At 49.5% G+C, this 22,612-nt stretch overlaps 9 protein-coding genes across 9 annotated transcripts; 6 read left to right on the forward strand and 3 right to left on the reverse strand.

Moving 5' to 3' along the window:
* Window positions 1–345: 345 nt before the first annotated feature.
* On the forward strand, window positions 346–1,971 carry M437DRAFT_87803 (FAD/NAD(P)-binding domain-containing protein; the record flags this gene model as incomplete). Its single annotated transcript, XM_041028713.1, has 3 exons — window positions 346–485; window positions 607–1,552; window positions 1,603–1,971. The coding sequence occupies 3 exons, from the start codon at window positions 346–348 to the stop codon at window positions 1,969–1,971; spliced, it is 1,455 nt and encodes a 484-aa protein (XP_040876211.1).
* A 392-nt stretch (window positions 1,972–2,363) lies between these two features.
* Window positions 2,364–3,622, forward strand: M437DRAFT_57351 (uncharacterized protein; the record flags this gene model as incomplete). Its single annotated transcript, XM_041023211.1, has 2 exons — window positions 2,364–3,468; window positions 3,522–3,622. The coding sequence occupies 2 exons, from the start codon at window positions 2,364–2,366 to the stop codon at window positions 3,620–3,622; spliced, it is 1,206 nt and encodes a 401-aa protein (XP_040876212.1).
* A 187-nt stretch (window positions 3,623–3,809) lies between these two features.
* M437DRAFT_57574 (NAD(P)-binding protein) lies at window positions 3,810–4,868 on the reverse strand (the record flags this gene model as incomplete). The annotated part of the gene is made up of 2 exons (XM_041023248.1): window positions 3,810–4,388; window positions 4,449–4,868. 2 exons carry the CDS (start codon window positions 4,866–4,868, stop codon window positions 3,810–3,812), a joined length of 999 nt encoding a protein of 332 aa, XP_040876213.1.
* A 958-nt stretch (window positions 4,869–5,826) lies between these two features.
* Window positions 5,827–6,303, forward strand: M437DRAFT_57507 (uncharacterized protein; the record flags this gene model as incomplete). Its single annotated transcript, XM_041023241.1, has 1 exon — window positions 5,827–6,303. The coding sequence occupies one exon, from the start codon at window positions 5,827–5,829 to the stop codon at window positions 6,301–6,303; it is 477 nt and encodes a 158-aa protein (XP_040876214.1).
* A 411-nt stretch (window positions 6,304–6,714) lies between these two features.
* M437DRAFT_87807 (3-isopropylmalate dehydrogenase) lies at window positions 6,715–8,148 on the reverse strand (the record flags this gene model as incomplete). Its single annotated transcript, XM_041028714.1, has 7 exons — window positions 6,715–6,950; window positions 7,003–7,630; window positions 7,687–7,782; window positions 7,836–7,904; window positions 7,962–7,982; window positions 8,044–8,063; window positions 8,118–8,148. 7 exons carry the CDS (start codon window positions 8,146–8,148, stop codon window positions 6,715–6,717), a joined length of 1,101 nt encoding a protein of 366 aa, XP_040876215.1.
* A 646-nt stretch (window positions 8,149–8,794) lies between these two features.
* On the reverse strand, window positions 8,795–11,654 carry M437DRAFT_57339 (urease; the record flags this gene model as incomplete). Its single annotated transcript, XM_041023208.1, has 7 exons — window positions 8,795–8,875; window positions 8,939–10,070; window positions 10,122–10,909; window positions 10,963–11,340; window positions 11,401–11,427; window positions 11,479–11,565; window positions 11,634–11,654. The coding sequence occupies 7 exons, from the start codon at window positions 11,652–11,654 to the stop codon at window positions 8,795–8,797; spliced, it is 2,514 nt and encodes an 837-aa protein (XP_040876216.1).
* A 3,564-nt stretch (window positions 11,655–15,218) lies between these two features.
* M437DRAFT_57603 (kinase-like protein) lies at window positions 15,219–18,177 on the forward strand (the record flags this gene model as incomplete). The annotated part of the gene is made up of 3 exons (XM_041023251.1): window positions 15,219–16,130; window positions 16,186–17,724; window positions 17,773–18,177. 3 exons carry the CDS (start codon window positions 15,219–15,221, stop codon window positions 18,175–18,177), a joined length of 2,856 nt encoding a protein of 951 aa, XP_040876217.1.
* A 1,218-nt stretch (window positions 18,178–19,395) lies between these two features.
* M437DRAFT_87810 (uncharacterized protein) lies at window positions 19,396–20,370 on the forward strand (the record flags this gene model as incomplete). Its single annotated transcript, XM_041028715.1, has 1 exon — window positions 19,396–20,370. One exon carries the CDS (start codon window positions 19,396–19,398, stop codon window positions 20,368–20,370), a length of 975 nt encoding a protein of 324 aa, XP_040876218.1.
* A 440-nt stretch (window positions 20,371–20,810) lies between these two features.
* On the forward strand, window positions 20,811–22,181 carry M437DRAFT_57530 (uncharacterized protein; the record flags this gene model as incomplete). Its single annotated transcript, XM_041023244.1, has 1 exon — window positions 20,811–22,181. The coding sequence occupies one exon, from the start codon at window positions 20,811–20,813 to the stop codon at window positions 22,179–22,181; it is 1,371 nt and encodes a 456-aa protein (XP_040876219.1).
* Window positions 22,182–22,612: the final 431 nt, after the last annotated feature.

The raw sequence follows: 22,612 nt of genomic DNA on the forward strand, positions 1-22,612 counted from the left end.
CAGATTTATTACTGCTGTACGATCGCGAGCGCAGAGAAGAGGAAGGAAAGCTGACAGGGTCGCTCTTGACCCGGGCGATCTGCCGGTCGCCAAGATTTGCGTGATCAAGCCAATTTCTTTGCCATGTCCATGTCCCGTCTAGGAAGGTCCCGTGCTCTTCTACACCCTCAGTCCGTTTGATTGTCGCTTTCTTCTTGTCGTTGATTTTTCTTCTTGTATATACAATCGTTCGCTGAGATCTTTTGCAATTTGGTACACAAATACGTACACAGGCTTTTCGGAGTTATCGCCTCAGGAGCAACCGATCTTGGCCCAAAACAATTTTAGAAATCAAAGTGCACAGAGATGGCGACCGGAAAGATCAGAAGAGTGGCTGTGATTGGCGCTGGTCCATCGGGAGCAATCACAGTAGATGCCCTGGCTCGAGAAGAGGCGTTTGATCAAATCCGTGTCTTTGACAGGCAGGAAGGCCCAGGAGGATGCTGGTAAGTGTATTTTTCTTATTGTTCCCTGATCGCCTTAATCATGGCGGATAGTTCTCGAGAACTTTTCAAATTATCTATTGCTATCTGCAAGATCATTCAAGACAGCTGACCAGATAGATAGGTACGGAGATAAGCTACCACCAGCTCCATTGACTGAATTTGCAGCGCTGGCTACGAGGACGGCAGATCAGCCAGTACAATTACCGGTACAGGTTCCAGGTCATACTCCAAGAAACACTCAGCCCCGATGGACAGACTCGTCGATCTATCCTTATCTTGAGACAAATGTTGATGTGGTAACTATGGAGTACACCCAAGAGCCTATCATGGGGGAGCTTTCGGCACGAACGATTGAGTTGCATGGTGAGAAATCACCCTTTCGGCACTGGACTGTCATGAGAGACTATGTGACTAGTCTATTCAAACGCAATGGCTATGAGGATCTAGTATGCTATAATACTCATGTTGAAAGAGTGGAGAAGGTCGGTGATGAGTGGAAAGTCACCTTGAGAAGAGAGGAAGGCGAAAAGGATTACTGGTGGGTTGAGTGGTTCGACGCCGTGGTTGTCGCGAGTGGACACTTCAATGTGCCTTATGTTCCAGCAGTAAAGGGGCTAGAGGAGCTTGAGAACCAACACCCTGGCAGTGTTCTACACAGCAAAATGTATCGCGGCCGAGATGCTTACGAAGGCAAGCGTGTCGTTGTGGTTGGTGGCTCAGTATCTGCAGCCGACATCTCTACAGACCTTGTTGGCGTGGTTGACTCCAAGGTCTATGCAGTGGTCAACGGTCATACCATCAACGTTTACTTTGGAGACGGCGCATTTAACAACCCAGGAGTCATCAGGAAGCCAACTATTTCGCATATCGACACCTCAGGGGGCCAACGCACCGTACACTTCATTGACGGTACCTCAGTACAAAATGTTGACCACATCATCTTTGGCACTGGATATTCTTGGAGTCTCCCTTTTCTGCCGGATGTGAAGATTAGAAACAACAGAGTCCCGGGCCTATATCAGAATGTCGTCTACCAGCAAGATCCGACATTGCTATTTGTCGGAGCAGTAAGTAACTCGAATTTGATTTGCTGATTAACACTAACGCGTTGTGTCAGGTTGGAGCTGGATTAACATTCAAGATTTTCGAATGGCAAGCTGTACTCGCAGCAAGATTGCTGGCTGGGCGTGCCAAATTGCCGCCTCTCGAGGAGCAACAGCAATGGGAGGCAGAACGCGTGAAGAAGAAGGGCGACGGCCCTGCGTTTAACGTCATTCACCCTGACTTCGAGGAATACTTTGAAACTGTCAGAGCTCTCGCTGGTCCAGGCGAGAATGGCAAAGGACGACCTCTACCACCTTACAAGCCAGAATGGTTTGATGCATTCATGGACGGTCACGAACTGCGAAAGCAGATGTGGGCCAGAAAAAACGCTGCTGCTGCAGAAAACATTCAAGCACGAGAGAATATTCAAGCAAGGATCTAAGCAGGCTGGTTCGGTGGCTTGACTATGCTGTAAAGTGGTCTTGGGTTACTGGATAATGACTTTCAGATATGTGGTCGCACAATATCCTTCTGTCTAAACTGAGCGTGGTTATAAAATTCACATAGATATCTCGAAGGATATGATCGCGAATACTTGTAGAACATTGATCTCCGACATCAATTCGCGATATCCAATAGAGTTTCCAAGAAACGGTGCCTAGAACAAGGTCGCTGAATTTACGTCCATGCCCTAAAGCAGCCTCGGAGCAACAAGAGGCCGACGGTCTTTGAGATCCCTTGCTGACGAAGCAGGCACGACCTCATGTTTGTCTTTGCTGTATCTGTCTAAAGTGCAGTAATATAGTGCGATCTCTCAGGAATCGCGTCGCCAGCATGGATAAATCAGATACTACAATGAACAGTCAGACGTCACGCGAGGTCAAACGCAAGGCACAGTTACGTGACGCTCAACGACGGCTGAGGCAGCGCAAAGTGGACGAGCTCAAGAATGCAAATAGCGAGATTGAAGCTCTTCGCAAACAGCTCGCAGAAGCTAAAGAGACCATCGCGCGTCTGAGTGCTCAGGACAATACTCCTGTGAGCAATGAATCAGTCACCCCTGCTCCACCTTCTCACCAGCTTCCTGGAAACCACCGACACGATTTCGAGCTTGCCCATGACATGAATGCTCAAGTCAACTCTGGTGATTTTGCAATCGACGACACTACTCTTGCACAGTTCTTGACCCCTTTGTCTCCATCAACACTTGAAAGCTTCTTCCCTGGAGCATCGGATGATCTGCTATCCTTAGATATGGCTGATGCCCTCCACTTCCCACAAGCCATGAGCACGTCCGAACAGTCTTCTTCCCCAGAGGACATATCAAAGTCTTTAGATCAAGAACGCGAACAGATATGGCCGCTCGGTTATACTGCTGTCGCTGATGACCGTATGCCGTACATGCCATTGTCAGCTCATACAGATTCATCCTCAAGCCTCTCTGCACAGCTTGTCCGACAACTCAACCCAATCCCGTACACAGCTGTCCATGAGCCGACTTTTGCGAAGAGACTGTGGCGACGATGTGCAGAGATGGCACTACGAATGCTCTCAGACACTAGAAGACATCAGGCTGCTCTGGAAAGAGCCTTCGGTGCCTACATTGATCGTTTCTCTCCTGAAAAGGTTCGAAAATCATTGATCTCGGCCTTAGGTCAAGACAACTTTGATCAACTGGAGTATCGGACCTACCCAAATTTCGACTTTGGTCATCGTTCACGGATGTTGCAAGACACGTTGGTGGAAGAACACATGATCTCGGGACAAAGCAATCCCCAAGACGATCCGTATATGACACCTCGTGATATTGAGAACTTTTATGTCTCCAATGGTCAGCTGAGGCAGTTTGTGGACCCAACAGGTAATGCCGTGACTTCACCCTGTCACTTTGATTACCAAGGCAAGCGTTGGATCCTGGAAGAGAACAAACTCATACACAGTAAGCTTATTGATGATGAGTGCTGGCAAGAGTGACACTAACAAGTCACCCAGTACTCATGCAGTTTTCCGTCTGCCTCGGTCAAGGTCCTGCCCTTCTTGCATCACATGTCATTGCTGCTACCTTCCAGAGTATGCAAAGGGTGGCAATCTGATTATGGATCGTTACACAATATACAGACGTCAACAAAGCCAATTTGTCTGTCAGCATTACACTATCAGGTTTCATCTCACGTTACAAGACGAGTCTCTGCATCGAGCGAAATTGATTGGTTGATCGATGACATGTCGTTCATTGATCTACGTTACCAAGGCACAAAAGAAAGCTATGCACCCTGATGCTCACTTCGAAGCCTTGTCCTGGAAACTCAGCTGCTGCTCTATAGTTTCCCTGAATGTCTGCTTCCATGGACGCCACTCCAATCCGAGGTACTTCCCAGCATTGACTGCTTCCACCTGACTGCTGAAGCCATCGTGATCGGGGCCGAGTTTGGTAACTTCGGGATACTCTTCCAATGTGAACTTTGCAATGTCATTCCACGATACCTCGGGACCCGATGCGACAAATTCGGTGCCCGAAGGAGCATCGCAGTCGATTGCTCTGAGATGGATGGCACCCACGTCCTTGACATCTACCCAGAGGGACGGCATAGGTGTGGGGCTTGGTGATCCGGTCTTGATGATCGACCACAGGATGCCGTTGACAAAATCGACCTGCTCAGCCGAGCTTTGAATTCTGCTTTCACCTATGACAAGTGTTGGGTGTGTGGTGAACAGCTTGTACGAAGGTTTCTCTCTTGCGAGGAAGTCGCGAGCAGCTTGATGAGCCAGGACCTTCGAGATGCGGTACATTGTCTGCTGACCGTCATAACCATCTGGTATTTCCATGTCAAGATCGACCGGCAAGACTTCTCCAGTGTCCTCTGAGATGAATTAGTAACACCTCGGTAGCTAATGTGGATTGGTCTTACCCCTCAGGACGTTCTTGACCTCCATGTGAGTGGTGATGGGCACAAGTGCAATACCAGACGAGGTGATGACGACAGTCTTGATCTTTGGAAATTTGAGCGCTGCGTACAAGATTGATTCAGTACCATCAAGTGCAGGCTTGATGAAGTCTTTTTTCAAGTCTTTCCCTGCTCCAGGAAGAGGAGATGCGATATGAATGATAGCATCGACATCAGCCAAAGCGGTTTCGAAGGGTTCACGTTGGCTGATGTCCGGGATCACGACAGTCTCGATCTCAGAAGCATATTGCGAGTAGCGGTCCTTCAATACAGCAGCCTGTTCGGGTCTTCTGATGCTGAGACGGACACGATGGCCTGCTTCAAGTGCTTGGTAGACTACTTCAGCACCGATATAGCCTGTGCCACCGGTAATGAAGATGAGAGATTTGGTCATGATTGAATTTGATTCAGTGAATATTCAGATGATGCTGATGGAACTGCGCTTCACAAGCGGCAGCTGGTCACATTTATATGGCCTCGAAGCAATTGAGGCGGGCAACGAATCACACCTGAGTCCGAGATTGCACTGTAAGACAGGGTTGTCGGTGTCTTGGCTGCATCGGATCCTTCTAAGTCTGATCAGCATTGGGCGAATGTTGGTCAGCAATATGGTAGGCACCACTATGGCAGAAGATAGTAAGGATGGGATGAGGACGAAGGGGTAGAGATACCCCGAGTCCGAGGCATGAGCAATGCAGGCCGGTACAAGATGGACTCCGTCCAAGTCCTGGTGGCACAAAGGATGGTGATCACTGATCACTGATCGGAAGCCTTGAGGGCTCGGATTTAACCGCTCCACCGAGGCTCGATAGAGGACTAAACTCCGAAGTGTGGGGTCAATTGTTGACTCAACGATAAGCTCGTATCAGCAAGCACTCATCTGTTTGCAACACACATGCCAGACTTGTAAGATGCCTTCGTGGTAACAACTACTCTTGACGATACCTGGAAAAATTCACAGTCCTTGTGTTGCCTCTCCGACCTGTTCAGACGTTTGCCTTTTGAGCTACGGAAGAATGGCATTCCATGGCCCACCCCGGTGGGCACTAATCGTTGGTACTATGCCAGCTTTGGTGGCTGGGCTATCAGTAATCGCCAGAGCTGGAACATGTATTGAGTTTCAATAACCATCGTCTCGCTATAGCGAGAGTATCAGTAATCCGTGTTTTCGCACAACGTGGATGTTGACAGACAACAGGATGAGCCGTTTTTTGCCAGCTCTAACTTATATAAACCTCTCTCTATCGTCGAGCTCTTTGCTGGTTTGAGCCTCTTACTTCTTGTAAACTCTGTTTCTTTCACAGACGAACCGCTTGAAATCTCAACCCTGATCATTTGAAAACCTCACAGTCATGCCTCTCTGGCAAATCTACCACCCACCCGGTGTCTTCGAAGACGCAGAGACCAAAGCCGCCCTCGCCGCCGACATCACAAAAATCTACACCAACGTGGGGTTACCTGCTTTCTACGTCGTAATCCACTTCAACACCATATCCCCTTCCAACGTCTACGTCGGCGGCGAGGCCAAAACCACTTCTCCCAAACCCTTCATCCGGATTGTAATCAAACACATTGCGATTCGACTGGACAATACCACGGACACGTATCGCAGAACAGCAGGCATGATTGATGCAGCGCTCAAACCGCATATCTACGACAAAGACTATGATTGCGAGTTCCATGTTGAAGAGACGGAACGCAGGTTGTGGAAGTTTAATGGGTTGATTCCGCCCGAGCATATGAGTGAGGAACATATGGTTTGGGTCAAGGAGAATAAGCCTGTGCCTTATAAGGGTGCCTATTGGTCCGCTGAGAAAGGGCATTATTGAATTGGATCTTGTTGATTATGAGATATGATTAGGGGAGATTGACTGGCGAAAACAATGTGACCTGTGTAATTCAACCTCGGGTTTGATATGGTTTAAGACGGTATTCATGAGAAATGAAGTCTTGAAGGCAGCGTTGTTCTTAGACGAGTGAACACTTGCGGAGAAGAAGAAGCATCAGCTATTGTGATGAAGCCTGATATGGAAGCAAAGACTTGAGAAAGATGATAAGAAGCAGCCTTTGCTGAGGCCAATGCGGTCTTGCAGGAAGATTGAGGAAAAAGCACTTGAATTGTTCAAAAGACTGTGCTCCGTAGAAGATCATAATAAATGTCATTCGCTGTTGTGTCGTATCTATTCCCTTGCTTTTATACAATTTCATGTTCCGGCATATAACTTTTTTCTTTCCGTCCTTTACTTCTTGAGGATCTTGGCCAACTCGCTGGCAACAGCATCACCGACCTCGGCGGTCTTTGCCTTGCCGCCAATGTCGCCGGTCTTGATGCCTTGCTCGATGACAACTCTGACAGCCTCGTCGACGGCCTTGGCGAGCTCGGGCTCTTGGAGGGAGTACTTGAGCATCATGCCGACGGAAAGAAGCATGGCAACGGGGTTGACGATGCCCTTGCCGGAGATGTCGGGTGCGGAACCTGGAGGGCGGATTAGTTGAAGTATAGGGGAAAATAGTTCTGAGTAGCGTACCGTGAATGGGCTCGTAGATACCATTGCACTTGCTCTTGCCGTCAGGGACACCACTGAGCGAAGCACTAGGCAAAAGACCCAAGCTGCCAGGAATGACAGAAGCCTCGTCTGAAATAATGTCGCCAAACAAGTTGCTGGTCACAATGACACCGTTGAGAGCACGGGGGTTCTTGACCATGATCATGGCAGCACTGTCGATGAGCTGGTGACCAAGCTGCAATTGAGGGAACTCCTTCTCCATGACTTCGGTGACGACCTTTCTCCACAGTCTGCTAGTGGCGAGCACGTTGGCCTTGTCCAAACTCCAGACGGGAGCTGGGGGGTTCTCGGCGAGGGCGAGGTTGGCGGCAAGGCGGGTGATGCGCTCAATCTCGGCGCGCGAGTAGGGCTCGGTGTCCATGGCGTAACCTGAACCATCGTCCTCGGTGCGGTCACCAAAGTAGATACCACCAGTCAATTCACGGATAATGTTGAAGTTGACACCACGGCAGACCTCGGCCTTGAGTGGTGAGCCCTCGATGAGGGAGTCGGAAGCGAAGAAGCAAGGTCTAAGGTTACCGAATGTGCCCATCTCCTTGCGCAACTTGAGAAGACCCTGCTCGGGACGGACTGCGCCAGTGCCCCATTTCTATTGTTTCTTGTCAGACGGTGTGGTCGGCGCGGAAAATTTGGTGAAGAACGTACAGGGCCGCCAATGGCACCGAGAAGGACGGCATCGGCAGACTTTGCGGCGCTGAGAGCCTCGTCGGTAAGAGGAATACCGTGTGCGTCGATTGAAGCCTGCAGGATATCAGTTCCTGTCGTTGTCGACTCTTGCGAAAGAAGAGACGTACACCACCAAGCGGTTGCTCGTTGAAGTTGAAGGAAATGTCCTTGGCCTCCTTCTCAATCACCTTGAGGATCTGTGTGTCGCGTAAGTTGACTGCTTCTTCCTCTTCCTCATCTCAATCATCATGTACCTTGATAGCCTCAGCTGTAACCTGTTTGCGACTGCGTGTAAGTAAATTGAACCCAGCGGTTATGTCATAGGCGTGGTCGTACCTCAGGACCGCAGTGGTCACCTGCTATGAGTTAGCCTTGTTCAATTCTCTCCATTCTGCTGCTAGACTACTCACCGGCGAAGACGACAATGTTATATGAAGGCATTTTGTAGTGTGTGTGTGTTGTTGTATGAGTCTGAATGTTCAAGTCAACTTTGGCCTGTAACACTTTCCCACACGACGGTGGGGAGCCCACAGCTGAGCCGACATCGGCCAATTCTTTCCTCGACTCTCCTCTCCACATCGGCCCGCTTCCGCTATTTGACATGCTCACCACAATCTCCACTAACAAGGCTCATTAGAAACCCATGAAGTAGCATACAGCTTCTGTTATCACTCTTTCGGGTCACTGTGCTGAGGTAAGGGATATCTGCGTGTGGGACGAGAGAAAAGTGGCAGGTAATGTAAACACCACGGAATCGGACTCGGTGGATGTTCTGGATTGAAGTCGTGTGTTGCTCATCAAGGAATCATATCGAGAAGCCAGGAGCAAAAGACGGAAAGAGTCCTGACAGAGCTACAACGATTGACTCATTTTCTCTTTCCGTGAGTTGTCTCTTTTTACACTTCGTCACAGCTCACAGTACACTATGCCTTGCTGGTCCGAAATCGATTCCATAGAATATGTAAAGAGAAGCGTGAACGCTCGCAACAAACGCAGCAAAGCAGTAAATATCATCCTGACTCGTGACGGCGACAAAAGATTCGAAGAGATACAAACAAATGACAACATATTGCCTCAGAACAACGCATCAGTAGAGATAGTAAGTCTGAGCAAGAGGCAATTGAGCAGACGGCTCAGCCTCACAAACCATACCATCAGCTTCAACAGTCTGTTTACACAAGTCAGTACGCCATCCTTCCAAATTCGTGTTCACCAGGAACCCAAAACTTACATAACTCTCAGCATCAACCTTCATCTTCGGCTTGACGGCATTAAACTTCATATCAGACTTTCCAATATTCCTGCAATTCTTTACGGCTTCGACGCGCTTCTTCAAACCGCATTTGTTTTTGACTCCCTTGCTTACTGCTGCTTTGCTGACGAAAGCAATACTGTTGTGAGCTACAGAGGCACCAAACATGGGTCTCATGATCATGGGCTCGACGGTGGGGATACTAGCATTGGCATCACCCATCAGACTATAAGCCACCATACCGCCCTTAACGACTTGATAAGGCTTGACACCGAAGTTGGAGGGATGCCAGAGAACAAGGTCAGCCAGTTTTCCAACTTCAATGCTGCCGATGAGGTGGGACATTCCCTGTGCGATGGCGGGATTTATGGTGTATTTGGAGATGTAGCGCTTAACGCGGAAGTTATCTGCGCCCGTGCCTTGGTCTTCGGGCAAGAAACCTCTTTGAACTTTGTTCTTGTGGGCGGTGTTCCAGGTGCGGAGGATGACTTCTCCACAGCGACCCATGGCTTGTGAGTCTGAACTCATCATGCTGATGGCACCGAGATCGTGCAGAACGTCCTCTGCCGCGATTGTTTCTGCGCGGATACGACTTTCGGCGAAGGCCACGTCTTCAGGGATGTTGCGAGAGAGATGGTGACACACCATGAGCATGTCAAGATGCTCGTCAAGTGTGTTGTTGGTGTAAGGTCTGGTAGGGTTAGTACTGGAAGGAAGAACATTCTCATGTTCGACGACAGAAATAATATCAGGAGCGTGACCACCACCTGCTCCCTCAGTGTGGTAACTATGAATGGTACGGCCCTTGAATGCCGCAACAGTGGTTTCGACAAAGCCAGACTCGTTGAGGGTATCGGTATGGATAAGAGTCTGGATATCATGTTCATCGCAAACGCTTAGACAAGTGTCGATGGCTGCGGGTGTGGATCCCCAATCTTCGTGCAATTTGAGACCGCAGACACCAGCTTCGGCCTGTTCACGTAGAGGACCAGGTTCGCTATCGTTGCCCTTGCCGGTAATACCTACATTGAGGGGTATTACATCAGTAGCTTGCAGCATACTCTCGATCAGCCATGCGCTTGGTGTGCAAGTTGTGGCATTAGTGCCAGTGCTAGAATCATGTCAGCAATCCACCGCAGTATCTCAAGATCTAGTTCCTTACCTTGGTCCTGTGCCACCTCCCAAAAGGGTTGTGATTCCTGACGCAAGCGATTCGGGAGCCTGCTGAGGACAGATGAAATGGATGTGGCTGTCAAAGCCACCATAAGTGACAATATCCTTTTCAGCAGCAATGACATCGGTGTTGGAGCCAATGACCATGTTAGGATCAACACCATCCATAATATCCGGATTGCCAGCTTTGCCAATTCCTACGATAATGCCATCCTTGACACCGATATCAGCCTTGTAGATACCAGTGTAGTCGACGATCAGAGCGTTGGTAAGAACCAGGTCCAGGCAGTCCTTGTCCGAGCGTCCAGAAGATTGACCCATGCCATCACGAATGCTCTTGCCGCCACCAAAGGTACACTCATCACCATATTGAGTAAAGTCTTTCTCGACCTTGATCCACAGATCAGTAGCGCCCAAGCGGACAAGATCACCAGTAGTAGGACCAAACATGGAAATGTAAGCTTCACGCTCAAGAGTAAACATATCAAGATGAGCAGAGTCGCCAGCAGGTTCGGGGGTATGATGGAAGCCACCTTTCTGCAGTTTCTCAACCAGAGAATCGGCAATGCTGGAATCATGGAGCGAACCAGTAGCGAGACCATTGCCGCCCTTGATGACCTTGTTACCACCAATCTCGACAAGATTGACAGTCTTGGTGTCACCGGGCTCGAAGCGAACGGAAGTTCCAGCAGCAATATCCAACCTGTATCCCAGGGCTCTGACGCGATCAAAGTCGAGCAGAGGATTGGTCTCAACAAAGTGGTAGTGTGATCCAACCTAAGCGCGTCAAACTTGGCTTTCTCTTTCACTTCGCGATCACAATGACCTACCTGGATGGGACGGTCTCCCTTGCTGACAACCTTCAACTGTATCCTCTTTCTGTTCTCGTTCAAGACGATCTTGGCATTCTTGACGGGTATGACTGCACCAGGCTGTTTCTCGGGGGCGTACTCAGAGGCGTCGGCATGAGGGAAGATATCTTTGTCTGGTACGGGCAAGAAGCTGCCATACAGGGCTTTCTCGAGATCACCATCGTCGGAGCTGATAGGGTGATGGACAGTGACCAGGTATGTACCAGAGGGAAAGGTTCCTTCGACTTGAAGCTCGACCAGAGAGTTGACTACGGGCGGGAGGACATGACGGCGACCGAGGATAGTCTTGCCCAGGGACATGAGATCTGCCACCGAGTGATTGCCATCGCGGATAAGCTATCGCAACGCGTTACTTTGGTCTGCACTCGGGTACAAAGGAGAGAGAGATGGACCAACTTCTTGGAGAACGCTTGCGATCAGGGCCTAGGGATATAATTAGCGACTATGTCTTGTGACAGTCAGCGTGAGCATTACCGTCGCTTCAGTCTGGTTCAGCTTGACACCGCGTGCCAATCTACGCTGTGCAAGCTGGCCGACTTGCGAAATGACCAGCTTGTCGAGCTACGAACAATCATCATGTCAGTCCCAAGATCGGAAACATAGATACAGAGTTTCGTAAAGCTAGATACCTCTTTTGGAGTCAAATGCATTTCGAATGACGACCACAAACACCTCGCGAGTCGAAGCATCCGCAATGTCTTGACACATCGAAACCCCCACCTCGGTCTTGGCATTTCTGTCCTCCATCCATCCCCACGTTCTTCTCCGACTCGTGCTATTCGTTATCAACTCTGTCGATATCTGCCAGCGACTATGACTCTCACGGTCTAGTTGCTGGCGTATACAGATTGCGCAATGTCTTCAATTTCGTCTAGATGAACGCATTGAGCACTCTCATTTACCTGCAATCGATATGCTGTTTGCACGTTTCTGGGGAAATGATCGAGAGCTTGATGTGAGAAACAAGTGATACAGAGACTTCATTGGTCACATACAATTTCATTGACACAATCATGTTGAACGTGGACCTCAGATAACAAACAGATATAACAGGTAGCGTCACGCATCATATGGGTTGCTTCAGGAGCAAGGGATGCTCGATGCAAAGAGGAATGAATATGAACAGCCAGGGTCATATGGACTACCAGCACTTCTAGAGCACACGAGTATATTGTGATCTACTATAGCGCACAATTAAGAGGCGCGAACGTCGCGTGTGATTAGACTCTTCCAGGTAGGTCAGAAGCCACTGCTGTCGACCTCCTGAGCATTCCTATGACATGGTGCTTCAATTGATGCTTTGATCATCGAGACTTCCCCTGTTGTCTAACGGCGCAGTGTCAGACACCTTCTAGAAGACAGAACGTCATTCCATCGCCGCCTGAACCACAAAAGCAAGAGCCCACAAAACACGGCACGCCTTGTCAGGAACTTGCTTTCGTCTAAGGTGCTGGTCATAGTTCTGCCAAGATGCTTTGACGACATGCAAGGCCTCCTGTCAAAGGTATCCATAATCTCCCTTTCAAGGCGCGTTTGCCGAAGACAGGCACTCAAAATGGACCGCCAAACTTGCCATCTCGCTGTCAAGAGATTGAGAGTCTCAAATAATCGAGTCTGCTCTGATCGACTGCGCAGCCAAACATTGCGAATTTGCCTTGGCAATGGACCTTGATGCCGAGACAGGGTTGATCTCAATCTTGTCCGGAACAGGCTTCATCCTTGACGGAGCGGCTCGCTGCAGGCTGCTTTCCAATATTTGCTTGACCAACTCTCTCGCTTAGGCACACCTGCTCATGTTTGACCAGAGACTCCTCAAGCCATGGAATGTTGTATAGAAGGACTTTGTGGATGACGGCATTCAGGTACTTGAAACATTGATGCCAAGGCAGCTTTGCACAGATTGCGCGGGCAGTCGCCAACAGAGTCTAGCGAGGTTGTTGACGACCATGGATGGCTGAACCTGGCAGAGACATGTTCCCGAAGCACGAGCCTTTGGCGATAAAGTATGTTTCTCAGCTGAATCCGCAGGGCGCTTCGGGGAATACGGGCTCGCAAGGCTCCCTTGAATGAACGCTGCGAAAAAGGTCAGCAGCTGACCTATTGCTTGACTGCATAATATCGGGAGCTCTGGAAGCAGCAGTGTTTGACAAGGTACTTTGTTGATGTACAAATCTCAGGAGCAACAAACGTTCTCGCATGTGATTTTGGCACATGTTCGTTTCAGGGCCTCGATGCGGAGAATAGAGTTCGACCGACCAGCCGCCCTCGCATGCCGTTTCCGGCGCTATGCAAGTGATGGTGAAAGTCCATCTAAATCTTATCAAAAATCCCGTTTGTCGCCATCACGGTTTGAGTTGCTCCTTATTGCTATAAACAACACATTGCGACCAGCAGCTGTCAATCTCTCAGAGACGGTCTCCCTCAGCCGAACATAGATAATCAGCAGACAAGAGGTGATATCCAAGAGCTGGCGACGACTTTTAATCAATCTGAAGTTTTCAAGGCAAGCAGGTGACGTAGATCGTCAGCACGATCTTAAAGCGATGGCAGCCAAGTGGGCCTGACGGACGGCAGCTCCCAGCCACTTGGGCGAGCTTGCAATAGATCCAATAGACCCATTAGACCATGCAAGCACCGTCGGGAGAAAGAGAAAAGCAATCTGGTAGGTTGGCAAAAAGAAACAAGGGAAGAGTGAAGAAGAAAGCCGAGCGAGATTGGTAGGACGACTTCTGAAACGATGCAGAAAGCTGTCGCTGGACGCCTGAAAACGGCGAGAACGAGGGGGAGACGATGACGACCAAACAGATGAATACCGAGACAGAAACAGCGAAGGCGAAACGGGCTGGGTGAGAAGAATGGAGTCAGAGTAGAGAGCGGAAATCATATAGACGAGTGGATGGGCTAGGTATGGGTCAAACAAAATGTCTCGGAGAGTCGGAGGATGGCATCTATTGGTATTTGGATTGGCCGATCTCTGTAGAGGGGCGCTATGTGTGGTTTAAATTTGGTACTTGGCTGACCAGAGCCGAGATGCAGGCGAGTTAGGGGAAGTGGGTAACAAACACATGTTGAATGTTAACCAGCACATGCCAGATTCCGACCTCTGGGCTCTAGAGATGCTGCAAGACGGGACGTCAGTGTGAAGCTGTAAATACGCAAGATGCTAACATGCTAGTCGTTAGACAAGGGCACGGGTAGGGCATCATTGTCAGTGCAAGCTTGATGACGAGTCGTTCTGTTGCAGCCTGACATGTAGCGACTCGGTATTGCTGCTAAAATCGGGGGCGTTGAGTAGCATTCTTTGTACGATGTGTAAAGGATTCGATGGTAAAGGGGCTTGCGGGAAGAAGGGCAAACAAAGAACGGCTCAGGATTTTGAGTTTACATTATCAGAACATCACAACGGCTTTTGGTCGAGAAGTGAGACGTCCTCAGTGCACGCCTGTCGCTACTCGTGGTGCTGCTTCTGCCTCTCTGTTCGTCGACTCGTCGTGCTGGCTCTCTTTGGCATTTCCAGGACTTGGTAGGAGTGAATCATCGCGCTGGGAGCCCAAGGCTTTGTATTAACGCTCAGACCTTTGTTCGCGCTTTCCGCTTTCTCCCAGTGAAATTAGCTGCTAGCGGATCGAAGCTGCGTTTCATCACAGTCCAGTTCGGGGCCTCTTTCAGCGATTCTCGTGCCTGGTTTCGAGAGCGAGCCGGGCAGCTCACCGCCCACGGCGCTTTTCCTATCATCACACGCATCCATCCTTGCTCTTGCTTGCTCGTCCAGGTCGCAACATCCGTCCTCGGTCGACCGCGCCGACTCAAGAGCCATTCGATAGCGCTCCGCCCCCAACTTCTGTGCGCCCTGAGAATCGTCGCTTATTCTCAACCATAGAATGTCGTCGGCCGCCATTCATGCCGTCGCGCCTCAGCATTTTCAGTCCTCTCCGAATGCCTCGCCCTCGTCTGCGCGCAGACCGCAGAGCCAAAGACCGTCAACAGCCAGCGGTCTCTCACACTTCGACAGCCCCTCTGCCGTAGCCGCCCGTCAAGTATCCTCTTCTTCAGCCCACGCGTCGCCCAGCCAGCGCAAGATCTCTACCGCATATGACTCTATGGAACCTGCCATGCCTCAACAAGAATACTCATCTGCTCACTCGCAATTCAACCCAGACAGCCCATCGCAGGCCCGCCGGAAAGAGATGGACCAGGCTTCATCGCCGAGACACATGCCACCAGACACCCTTCCTCGTGAAGACAGTGCCATATTAAGCAGGCTGGTAATCGACGATCCACAAGCCGACGCCGCTCGTGAAAGAGCTCGTGTCGCCGAAGCACAGCCTATCTCCGCCAGTCAACACGATCCCTCAATGTCAGCTATGGAGGCCACCGAAGAGGCTGCTGCACCCCGCCGTCGTCAGGAACACCTCAAGTCAAGTCACCCTAGGAAGGAGACCAAGTTTGGAGAGTACATCTTGGGACAAACCTTGGGTGAGGGAGAATTTGGCAAGGTCAAGATGGGATGGAAGAAAGAGGGGGGAGTGCAGGTCGCCATCAAGCTGATACGCCGTGAGACGCTGGGCAACAACCCTAACCGTCTGCCCAAGATCTACCGCGAGATCTCAATCTTGCGCGGACTACAGCATCCCAACATTGTACGGCTGCATGAGATGGTTGAGACTGAACGGCATATTGGTATCATCCTCGAGTATGCCTCGGGTGGAGAACTGTTCGACTATATCCTCAACCACCGCTATCTTAAGGACAATGCGGCTCGTAGGTTGTTTGCACAGCTCGTGTCTGGTGTTGGCTACTTGCATAAGAAGGGTATTGTCCATCGTGACTTGAAGCTGGAGAACTTGCTGCTGGACCGCAACCGCAATATCATCATCACCGATTTTGGATTCGCAAACACCTTTAACCCGGACGATGAGCTCGGCGAGGAGATCGAGAACCACCTCAACAACAAGGAGTTTGTCTCCAAGATGGGCCTGGAACACATTCAATCGACCGGTCACCGTCGCGGTGATCTTATGCAAACGAGCTGTGGTAGCCCGTGCTATGCTGCGCCAGAATTGGTTGTTAGTGACTCACTCTATACTGGTCGCAAGGTCGATGTGTGGAGTTGTGGTGTCATCTTGGTATGTCGATGTCAACCTACACCTACCAAACAGCGGTGAAGCTAACTTTGACTAGTATGCCATGCTTGCAGGATACTTGCCTTTCGATGATGATCCCGCCAATCCCGAGGGTGATAACATTAACCTGTTGTACAAGTACATTGTGTCGACTCCTTTGACCTTCCCCGAGTATGTCACGCCTCACGCTCGCGATCTCCTGCGTCGTATTTTGGTACCCGACCCGAGGAAGCGTGCCGATTTGTTCGAGGTTGCTCGTCACAGCTGGCTGAGCGAGTATGCCCATGTTGTCGGGTTCATAACAAGCACCACGACCACCTCTGCTGACATTGTTGACTCTGCCATTCCTACCGGTCAGTCCACCACTGGTCAAAGGCACTATGCAGCAACTAATGCACGCACAGAAGACCAATATGACGTACCACAACTCGCCCGCAGTGCGTCAGTCAGAGAGCCATCCAAACCCAGTCAGATTGCCGTTGTTGGTGGTCTTAGCAACAAGACTGCTCCTATCACCGAGACCGAGACCAAGACACCTCGCGATGCTAAGCGTAGAACAGTTCAAGTCGAGTACGTTGCTCCTCAATCTCAGACTGCAAGACAACAGCCTATCTCGACATCTTTGCCCAGCAGTGCTGTCTTGGCTCAGCCTTCCCCATCTTCTCAAGGAAAATCGCGTGGAAGAGGAGACAGTGCCTCTGGTCCCGTGGCTGTCAACTCTGCGTCATACGAACCTTCGACTGGTTCTCAACGCTCTCAGCAACGCCCAGCCACTCAGTCCGCTATGTCACCCCCTGTTCGTCCGAACCGCGAGCCCGCACGAGCAGTCACCGACTCAACCCCCTTCAATGTTGGTTCTCCTACATCCAGCGGTCGGCCCACCACCAGCGGCTCGAGATTGCCATCTCGTGGCAACTCATATGGTCAACCTGCTCTGGCGACTGTTGCTGCCACCAATGCTGAAGGCCGCTTCTCACAGCCCAAACCATCTAGCTCTGGATACATCATGTCGGGTCAAAACTCGCAAGATGGTTCGAAGAGAAACTCATACACAGGAAGGCCAGTCAGCCAACATCTGCCTGCTGACATCCAGATTGCGCCTCAACAGCCCGCAGAAAGACCGGTTCGTGGGCACAAACGTTCTAACACAATGGAAAGCTTCACTACAAAATTGTTTGGTCGTACCAACTCTCGTCGTCAGTCAGCGACTCCACAGGAAATTGCCACCGCTCGTCCAGAGCGTGAGAAATCTTCGCGCATGTATCCTCCTGTCAGCATGAAGAACACAATGCCTCATTCTGGTGAGGACCTTCCTCGTCCTTCTACCGAATCGTCTCGTCGCTCCTTCGGCTATAACCGCAAGACCAGTGAGACTGCTGGACCTCGATCATCAAGAAGATTTTCGTTCTTGCCCATGTCCTTCTCTAGAATGAGCTTCTCTGGTGGATCGGGACCAGAAGCTGCCGACGGTGGTAGACGTGCTTCTATTCAGGCCAATGCCCGCAGTCGTCCTGCTTCGAAGCAGTCGCCCGTCATGGCATTCGGCCAAGGTAGAAGCCGCTCTCCTAGCCAAAGCACAACCGGCAGCAGCATTCCTGTCATGCAGGACAGCAATGTTGATAACCGCCGTAAAATGACTCATCAGCCTGTGCGTGGTGCAACTGCTCCCGATCTTACTAAGATGTCAGATCCTGGTTTCTCTCAGCAGCAGCAGTTCACCAGACAACAACAAGAGCAGCAATACAACAACTACACCCCTCCTCAAAGCAGCGCTGGGGGAGCAAGACAGGAGAACTTCTACACGCCTTCTCAATCAGCAGAGTCGCAGGCATCCGACTCGATTGCTCAAACGCCGCGACAGAAATACCCCGCTGGTTTCAATGAGCCTGAGCCCGTGGTGGCTAAACCCCAGCATCGCCAACAGGCAGTGCTGCAGAAGAACCGCAAATTTGGTGATGCGTATGAAGGTCACGGAAACGGTGGCAGCAGTGGTGGTGCTCGACGAGTGATGGACTGGTTCCGTAAGAGAGGCAAGGACAGAAGCAACTAGGAAAGCCTTTGTGCGGCTTGTTGATCTCTTTGCGCTTTCTATTGACCTTGAGCAATATTGCTCGGCTCTTTCTTCTTTCTGAGCATTGCTTTACTTGCATTTTCTTCGCCTGTTTTTCTTATACCCTTCTTCCTTCTTGTTCGCCCTTTCTTATTTGATCCCTCTTCACATCAAATCCTTTCTTCTTCTTTCTTGCAAATTTCTGAACACAATGATAATTGCTTCCATTGGTTCATGTTCATCTTTCTTCTTGGTCAGCGCGGCGTTTTCTTTTCATCTTAGTTTCGAAGCGGCTCTTCTTCCTGTTCATTAGCAAACGTACACTTTCTACTTTGGGCATGGCATCGAACTCTCGGGAATTGCGAGAGCATAGGGGAGCTTCTTGAATGTATTAGTCGGACCTTATATCGAATTTCTCTTCTTTTGATCACATCAATCCTCTGATTCTGTTCATCTGAGTGCACCAAGATGACTGTAGAGAGCAGCAAATACCAACCATGTCCACATCATATGTTCTCCGGGAAGCTGTCAAATTGCTACATTGGTACTTGATCAGCGGTGGACGGCACAATGAGGCTCAAAGACTTTTGGTTTCCATGGACGGAACGCTTCATGCAAGCTGTACGGCCGTTCTCTGTCTACCAACCTTGTCTTTTTTCTGGTTCATGACTAATTAGATAGACATATGCGTCTATCGGGTCTCGCTTTAGACTGAGCCAAGAGATTTGATCTTGGCTTTTCTTGTCTCTGACTCTTTGACTTGTTTCTCTTGATGCTCTTCCACATTATAAGTTGTACGACTTCGAGCCTGTTTCATTGTCTTTGTTCGACTCGAGGAGCTGTCTCTAATCTCTCATGTAGCAAGGCTTTGTAGACTCGGGCTCTCAGTCGTAAACATAACTCTTGCGAAATGTGGTATAGCCGTTTCGGAAGGAAGTCATGTGGCGTTGCTTCCACTCCAGAAGGATTGCGCTATGCCTCACGCTGCCTGAGTCTTATGTCCCAGGCAAGAACGACCGGAAATTGGCTAACCAGAAAAATCTCTTTGTTTAGGCATCTGCCTTGGATTCATATTTAACATTAGGGCCTTTGATGAAGTTTTTGGTCTTTTACTTCGATTCTTCAAAGCAAAGTGATATTCATTCTATCAGTACGGCATAGCAATATCATCAACAAGTGCATATTCAAATCGAACAACACAAGCCAAAAAAGAGAACAATGCATCTATCTCCATCCATCCCCATCTTCTTCTTCTCTGCCCTGGTGCACGCAAGAACCGACCTCACAGGCTGCACAAGAACAGACGTCTCGTCACCAGCTGGCGCCTCTTACGCATGGATCGTCCCCGACACTCGAGAACTATGCGACTTTTTGGATTGTGGAGGCGGCAGAGCACCTCCTAAGACTACAGTCCCTGGATGTCCTTTGTATGTTGGTACGGAAACATATAAACCTAGTTTTCTGGCTGGGTTTGGTGCGGCTGTGACGGGAGGTGCTACGGCTACTACTGCTGGGCCTACTATCACCAGTTTTGCTGCTACTGCTACTGCTACTGCAGCCGTGGACAATGGTACTGAGCTTGATGATGGTGAGGCGAACGATGAAGGCGATATGGATGATGGAAGCGATGCCGATGATGAAGGCAATACGGATGACATCGACGACTTCTACGATTTGATGATCACATATCCCGCTGATTGGAACAATTGGACACCTGAGCAACAGGCCAACTGGTGGTCGTCCTATGGGTACAATTCTGCTGCAGCCATCACGGCCACGACTAGTTTTACGAGCGGAACCAGCACCTCTTCTCAACAATCCACGGCAGCCTCGAGTGATTCGAGCGTATCATCTTCGACTTCGAACTCGGCTGTCTCGATCACCAACGCAGCAGCCACTTCCACGACAAGCACAAAAGATCTACCCACTCTGGCTGCAGCATCCACTACTTCAGCAGTCACAACCGCCAGTTTGAGCATGACCAGATCGTGGGTCAAGACCATTCCGACTTTTGCCAGAGGCGCTGCTGATGTCGAGAATGATAGGGCAAGTAGGGCAAGCGTGTCTGCGTCTGGATCGACTTCTGCCTCTGCACCTTTGGTGGATTCTACTGGCGCTGCTGGAAAGGTTGATTGCGTCTTTGGTGGTGTTGGGATTGTTGCTGCTGTTATTGGAGTTTTGGCTGTTTTTTAAACATGGTGGTGCTCATGAGTGAGTGCACAGGAACAGGGCTTCAGCAAGGGCACAATCTGCCTCTCTGCGAGGGGACGTTGTTTCGTGCTTGCAGATAATAATGTATAATGCTTTTGAGAAACCCGGTATCACTGAACGAAAGACGGATTGTTGACATCCTTGCCCTTTTGGAGATAGACCTCCAGAACGGAGTCAACATATTTCGAGGAACTACCAGCGTTATCATGTGTCTTACTGAGAGAGAAAATATATATGTGTAAAAAGTCAACAAAAGAAAGAGGTTGAGCCAAGTCAAGGGTAGAACATTCACAATTTATCCCTCTATGCATAAAACTGGCACAAATTGCACAAAAATGCATTAAATTCTTCCAATTCCTCTCAAGACAAAAACACAAACGAACCCATTTTCCATCTCTTCGCATTTTCCTCAAGCATTTGACATGTCACGCCTCCAAACCAAAACAGCAGATCAAGAATCCTCAATCTGGAAGTTTCTCCCGGAAGACACTTTTCGCCAACACCTGGTAGCTCTAGAAAAATGCACCAATGCTGTACCAATCGAACCACAAACCTTTACTCTGGATTCCCAAAATCTTACAACAAGGGAAAGCTATACGTTACCTTTAGAAACGGAACAACAAATAGCGGATGATTTTGCTTTTTTGGCTGCTATCGAAGAAGGAGCACAAAGTGTTGCTGCTGTATGTTTGGAACAGCATCTTGAACCACCGGGCTTTGTTGTAAGATTTGCAGCACTGGATCTTTCGCTGAGTGATGAAGTCAAAGATGCTCTGAACTCCATCACCAAACTTCTCAGTACTGTTACTGAGAGTGAAGAATCAACCGGCACCGAAGAATTATTCTCCAAAATCGTGGACTTGCATTTCCGACGCTTGCTCGCTCGTTTACGATCCTCTAAATGGGAGAAACCGAAATATCTGGCTAAACAACACAAAAAACCTTTATGGCAAGACTTTAGCAACCTTACACATCGGATTCAATTTGTTTATACCAAAAAGGAGGCATCCCTCAGACGAGAGGTAGAGGCATTAGTCCAGCAGCTCGCTTCCATCTACGAAGCCTTTGAAACCATGGAGCCAGGATCCCAAGACGAACTGTCCAGTCTGCAGAAACTGATAAAAGCAACTTATAACTTTTGCAAAACCGAACAAATTGCAGACTTTGCACGACGCCTGGAACATAGTGTTACAGCAACACCAACTCCAAAAGTGGCTTCTGCTATAAAATGCCTGCGTCAAATCGAGAAACTAGGTGCTTATTGGCGAGTCTGCACTTCTCTTGTTTCCTTCAGTCTAAACTTCCCTACTTTGTTCCAGGGAGAAACACCTCTGGGATTGGAGTTTTTGACGCCTTATCAAGCCGTGGAAACGAAGATTGGGTATGAGACTTGGGCAACTTCTTGTCACGTCCATGCAGAAGTCCAATTGGCGGTTTACTATGACCTACTCTTTCAATCCTCCACAGAAACACTAGAAACTTTTCTGCCTCCGAGGGTCATTGGAACGTCGAAATGGCTTTGTTATCTCTGCTATCAGTTTCTACGTGCTCATGGAAGATTTCTACCGGCGAATACTCATGGACGCTTGTATGATCAATGGACGATACCAGATCTGGCCGAATACAAAGAAGAACTCCGAGCTCGATATCAAGGAATCGTGAGCGATATAGATGCAGAAGTGGTCAGAGAAACAGGAATCAGTGAGCAGGAGGGAGTAGGGTCGATTTTGAGATGGCGTGCTGAGCCAATGACAAGTCGACAGAATCTGTTGGGTGTGGATGGCGCATGCTGATATTCTGGAACTCCCGACACAGCAATCAAAATAAACGTTGCTCACTGGATCTTGCTCGAGCTGTGGGAAAAACGCCTTTCGTTATGCCTATAAAAACTTAACGCCTTCGATGCTTCGATGTACGTTCAAAGGACCTAAAGCCCTTTGCATGCGTTACAGACTACCTCTTATGCCCAAAGCAAGTCTACTAAGCAATAGACCACCGAATCCTTCTGAACGCCGATGCGAAGGAGACTATGATGCATACCACCCATCCCAAGAGAACACAAAGAAATAATCAGATGGAACAGATCATCGACCAGGCGGCCACAAACCCCTGAATCCTGTAGTCAGACTCCTCTTCCTTCTGACCATACCCCTAGTGCCAGAAACGTCTACACCCTCCTCAACATACGGTCGTGCATTTTGAAACACGGATTTGTATTCGCTAG

This window comes from Aureobasidium melanogenum (genome assembly GCF_000721775.1).
Source record: "Aureobasidium melanogenum CBS 110374 unplaced genomic scaffold scaffold_26, whole genome shotgun sequence".
Taxonomy (NCBI): Eukaryota; Fungi; Ascomycota; class Dothideomycetes; order Dothideales; family Saccotheciaceae; genus Aureobasidium; species Aureobasidium melanogenum.